This window comes from Polypterus senegalus, chromosome 13 (genome assembly GCF_016835505.1).
Source record: "Polypterus senegalus isolate Bchr_013 chromosome 13, ASM1683550v1, whole genome shotgun sequence".
In the NCBI taxonomy this organism is placed as follows: Eukaryota; Metazoa; Chordata; class Cladistia; order Polypteriformes; family Polypteridae; genus Polypterus; species Polypterus senegalus.
In genome coordinates, this window is record NC_053166.1 from 27,319,845 (window position 1) to 27,325,844 (window position 6,000).

General features: G+C 40.3%; 1 protein-coding gene across 5 annotated transcripts in view; it reads left to right on the forward strand.

Annotated features, from left to right (window-relative positions):
• The window catches only part of LOC120542992 (extracellular calcium-sensing receptor-like), a 35,540-nt gene extending 30,933 nt beyond the window's left edge, over positions 1-4,607 (forward strand). For 4 of the 5 annotated variants that reach the window (XM_039775794.1, XM_039775793.1, XM_039775790.1 and 1 more), the window contains one exon: positions 852-4,607. In XM_039775794.1, the coding sequence (XP_039631728.1) occupies positions 852-1,759 (908 nt within the window). In that variant the 3' untranslated portion in view covers positions 1,760-4,607. The remainder of the gene's footprint in view (positions 1-851) is intronic. The other variant, XM_039775792.1, reaches the window with a different exon arrangement.
• Positions 4,608-6,000: the final 1,393 nt, after the last annotated feature.

Consider the following 6,000-nt stretch of genomic DNA (forward strand, 5'->3'; position numbering starts at 1 on the left):
CAGGTCAAAAAATATAAACTAAACGTTCATATGCGTGACGCCGAAACATGGCGTCGGCGGCCATTTTATGAGGGAGGAGCTGGAAGTGGAGGAATGCTGGGAAGGAACCATGAGGGAGGATGGGATCGATGACATCAGGAAAAGATGGAGGAGGAAGGGCGGAAGTAACGTACTGCGGGCAAACCCAGCTTATGGTGGCGGAGCATCTTTTTTCCTAAAAGAAAGCAGAGGGAGAAAGTTAGTACCCCGCCATTCCCTGCCGGTGAATGTCTTCCCAGGTGTGTTAAAATCCGTCCGCGGTCTCCTTCTCGCGCATGCGTGACACCTGCTATTCATCCTCTCCAAGATGGAAGAAACAGCAGAATATTAACTTGAACCTTAGAGTCTTCACTACACGGTACTAAGCAAGTTCTCCTTTAGCTCAGCTAGATAAGCTGCAGCTTACTGACTCCATATGAGGACCTGACACGGAGAGGGACAAGACCCAGATTGATTGCTCACCAGGGACACTCTCTTGTTCTCAAACTTTGTGTTTTGGTCCTATACATTTGCCCACACTTTTGGAGTGGCCACTTTGCTTACACCTTTTTCTATATTTTTAATGAGACACTGTGATGTTGACTTTGTTGTACCTTCTTTCTGTCCATTCCCATAAACAATAGGTTGTTTTATTCTTCTTCTAATGTAATTATTTCACAAACAGATCTTCAATAGGCAGACTGCCCAGGGGCAAGCCTGAATTTTTAGACATTCTACATCTTGCTCAGTTTTGCAGTCCAGAGTGATTGAGCTGACTTTTTTTGTACTGCCATAGGGATGACTTTCTTTTTATTTCTTCTTTTTCTTTAAAGACTGCCTCCCTCTTCCTGTAGGTCATGTGGTGTTGATCTCCATCCTGTCTCCAGCTGGAATTCTCATGTGTTTTGGGGCCTTGTGTGTCTTTCTAAAATATTCCAACACTCCCATTGTGAAAAGCTCTGGAGGGAACATCTTCTACTGTTACCTGGCAGGCCTCATCATCGCTTTCTTCAGCTCTTTCTTATTCGTTGGTCATCCATCAGATGGCACATGTCGGGTGGGCCTGCCTCTGTCCGCTCTGGGGTTTTCCCTCTGCCTCTCCAGTATGTTAGCCAGGACTTGTAAAATAATGTTTGCCTTTTCCAACACTGTCGAAAGGCCAACCAAATTCCAGCAGCACTTCTACATCCTAATAATTGTTCTGGGTACTCTGGGAGAAGCTGCCATTTGCTTCCTGTGGATGTTTCTGGATCCCCTCAAATTTAATTACCTGCCAGAAGGACAGACACTTACCAACATGGTGTGTGACTGTGACAACAAGCACTGGTACTACCTTTGTCTGAACTACCTTATCGTACTGTGTTTGGCCTCATGGGGCCTCGCCATTAAAAGTCAGTCTCTTCCTCCCAGTTTTAGCGAGTCCCGCTCCACCTCCTTCAGTATGATGATCTTTTTCATTATCTGGTGCATTATGCTGTTCATAATTGTGGTTAATTTACAAGCAATGCAGGCAGTGATACTTGGGGTGTTTATTGCCCTGTCTTGCTGGGGTATCCTGACTTGTATCACTTTACCCAAAATCTTCATCATTCTGTGCAGACCAGAGAGAAACAACCAGAAGTGGATAACCTACATCACTTTCGAATACTGCCGTCATGTCGCTTTCAAAGCTGACCTGAAATTTGAAATCCAGCAAGCATCCACCTCTTTGCCAGATAGTACAATGAGGTGTGATCAGTAACACTTAGGAACAACAGGTCAGTTCTTAACAGAACTTCATTTTAGTGCTACAGTAGTAGACTCAGCATGTTATAGGTCAGGGATTGCATTTTTGTCTTCCTGAAAGGTAAATTGATTTGACCACAACTTTCATGTTCTGTTGATTTTATAGACTTGCTGTGCTACCCATCTAAGAAGGGTTGAAATCTAAATAATCAATATTGCTCTCATGTTTTTTTAATCAATACATGGATTGTCCCTTTGGTCTGGTATAATAATACATACCTGATTCCTTTCTCTCGTGGTGGCTTTTCCTCTTTGGACCGAGTTGCTGTTTTTGTTGCTTCTTCTCTGTGTTGCTTGTTGAACGGACCACTCTTGTAGTCGTAGTGTTTTGCTGAGAAAATGCAGGGGTGATTGTTAGTGCATTGGCGTGGTTTAGTGACTCTAGCCTAGTCATGTTGTGATTTTGGCTTCTCAGTATGCACATCAATTTATTGTTATTTTTACTCATCCATTGCCCACTACGAATAGTTATCAGAAATTACCAATATTGTTATAAATGTCACTTAGATGGCCTGAGTAGGTGCAAAAATGTTGCTACCATGTGCTGTCGTTGCTGTATATCATCAGAAGACAGAATAATACCAATTTTTTATTTTTAGACCTTTATTTGGTATCATGATTTTTGATTAGTTTTGCCCCTTCCTTTACATGTTTTGCCTATTTTAACTTTTTCAACAGAATCCTAGACAAACACACACACAGACAGACATGTCCTTTTATTTAGGGGGATAAGCCAATGTTTTGTGTCTAGCAGTAACTCTCTGTTGGGCATATTCAGCATTAATGTTTGCAGTTCACCCTGTATTGGAATGTACAATGCATGTAGTATTAAACTGCATTATGTGTTTAATTGAAACAGATAGCACATGAGAAACTTTAGCACTACTTTAATAAATCCATACCAAGTAGCACATAACAAAGACACAGCAGCTGGACAGACTCACAGATTGACAGACACTTGCCCTTTTATTAATGTGGATTATAAATCTGGCAGACAAACTGGCACAAAAGTTATCACAACTGCCTCACAGCCCCACAGGCTCTCTGCATAGAGTGTGCACATTTCCTACATCCCAGGGAGATCATCATATTTAATTTATTACAAAATTCCACCTCAGCCGTAAGCACATAGTAGCTGTTCTACTGAAGTGTATTTGGAGTCTTTAGGATAGTACTTGCTTTACCAACTTGTACACAAAATGTGCACATAGAATAACATTTAGGTGCAAGTAAAGGCTATGCAGGCACTGTAACTCAAAATAGTTCAGAAGGTAGGTTCTAGAACCTTCTCAATCCATCTCAAGGTTTCAGGGGCTGAAGGTTATCTCACCAGGATTGGACGAAAGACTGAAAACAGGCCTGGGCAAGACTTTAGTCTGTGACAGAGACCACTGTCACTCACACACACACACAAATACGCACACCCTTCATATTCACACAAATAATCTAATAAATAAATATACCTTTCTAATGAATTCATTATTGGCTTCAGCATGTCTGACTGTTGTAATTTTCATAAAATGGGGCTTGCAAAACTATTCATTTATGACAAATTAAGGAATAACAGAAGTAAAAGGCAAACTTTATGACAGTAAGTGATCATTATGGATATCAGGTGAATGTGTCACTCTGATGGTAAATTCTGGGTTACCCAAACTGGGACCCTTGTGTAGCATGTATGTCCAAACATAAAGTACATCCTCATTTGTTTAATGTCTGCTTTATCTCATCATCAACACTAAATAATCAGAGCACAAAACAAAAAGGGTACTTCATTTATATCTAGATAACCTTTTGTTTTCATTGTTTGCATTTTATATTTTATATAAAGTCAGGAAGATCATTTCACATACTTATTACAACTTAAAGTATCAGAAGATGTGAAATGTCTGATGCACTGCTTCTCTTCTGCTTGCCGTCATGCCACCGGAAAGACTTCATTAAGTACAAACAACTCAGTGATGCCAGCAGCCAGTGCCAGCGACTTCCTACCTGCGCTCACAGTCTGCCAGTGCTTCATTTACTTGTACTGGGGATCTGTTTGCCTTTAGTAGTGGCTATCAGAGGTGAAAAAGATGTACAAGTAGTTGTTGCTGCTGTCAAAGTAAAACTGAAACAGTACACTACTTCACAGCTGAAGATGGGCAAAATGTTTATGTGTTTTAAGATACACAAGTTCACGAGTTTGCCAATGCTTTTTAATGGGAGATTTTAAAATCATAAAGCTGTTTACAGTGAGATCTGTTCAAGAGATTGTGAAGATATCTGAACTGTCCTTCAAGAATAAGTGTGCCACATTTCAACAAAATTCCTTCACCAGGTGCCGAGTTATTTCAGGCCAACAGACAGAAAGACATGGCTATCGCAATAGGATCTTCGAATGCACCTAAACAGGTAACCTAACATTCTCAAACCAGTTTAATTAAATTCAGGATAGCATCTACACCAACAGTATCCATTGAAAGGAAGGATGGAATCCTGAGTAGATTGCCAGGGGGATCTCAGGGTTTAGTCAAGTAAACCCCCACATGGGGGCTGTTTAAAGCTGATAATTAACCTACATATATTGGAGAAGTAGAATGAAAACTGGAGAACCCGGAGTATAAAACCCAGCTGGACAGAGGGACAAAAACCCACTCCATAAATTTGAACCCAGGACCAAGTATATCCATTTTGCCACAAATCTATTTAAATATGCTATATAAAATAAAGGTTGTTGGGTCTGTTAATTATCTAAACTTCTTTTTTACTGTTTGCTTATTGTTGCAATTTAGATTATGTCAAAGTATAACCATTTTATCATTCTCAGTTCCATGGAGATTTTATTGACTTGAAGGATGTTTTTTGTATTATCATATATTTCATTCTTTTTATCTATATATTGACACATAACTAGCATTCGTGTTAATATATTTTATTTTCTACATACTATGTATTTGCTTTTTCCTGTATTTTATTTTTCTGCATATTCTTTGCATGTTATTTGTTTCTTTGAGGTGTGTGTTCTTATTTAGCAGTAAGTGTGGCACAGTGTCAGGGGTGCTAAACTTTATTGTGTAATACTTATCACAAAACTTGTCTCTGCTACAATTTAAAATAAAATGTGAACAATAATAAAGTAGCCTGATCTTGTAATTCACGTGCATGTATGGTTTTTTTCACTGTACTCTGTAAACGCTACTAGTGACCCTATTGGCCCTACATAAAGCCATAACCATATTTACAACAATAACAAACTACATCTGATGACACTTAAGCAAATGTTTCATTCTTACTGTTCTTCATATTTCAACTCTCTTAGTCATTTACACAAAGCTTGTCAATCATCATGAACGGTTTCTGATTCCCTCCACACTGTCTCATTGCTCAGTATTCTGCAATAGCACTTGGTGCCACCATGGCATTGCCAAACTACCACTCCTGTCCATGGAAAATGACAGAGACAGATGCGCGAGCCTTGGAATTCAGTGATAACAGCATTCAATCCAGTTTTTATTAGACTGTCCAACATGAAATTATGTAGAATGGCCAAGAGAAGGCGGTCATCAGAACTGTAACTTTGTCTGTTATAACACACCACGTTACCTTATTACTTTATTTTCTCTATGAATAAAGTGTCTTTCATGGATATGAATAGTCATAGCCCTTAATGGAAAGGTGCTCTTCTTGTAAAGGCCCTAGCGAAAGTAACCTACATGAGGAAGACTGACATAAATGTCACATCTTGTGATATATGGAAAGCCAAAAGTAAATGTACTTTCAGTTTAAAAATATATGTCACAGTTTCTTGGGCAAAAATTACATTTTGTATTTATATTGCAACAGATAGCCCGGCCACAGACAGGCACGACACCAGATGTCCACAACACACACGGTTTATTTACACTTATTTACAAATCGGTTCCACCAACTCACTCACAACTACAGTACTCAGTCTTTTTCTCTCTTCGGCTGCTTCCACTCCCCTCTTGCAAGCTCCATCTTTCTCCTCCTGACTCCGGCTCTCCGAATGGAGTGAGGCGGCCCCTTTTATAACGCCCCGGATGTGCTCCAGGTGCTCTGAGATGGTGTTCCGGTAACAGTTCCTGATGTCCCGGAAGTGCTGCCCTTGCACCCGGAAGCACTCCGAGCGTACACAGTTCCTGGGTGGCAGCACTTCCTGGTGTGGCGGAAGTGCTGTCCTCCAGGGTTCGGCCC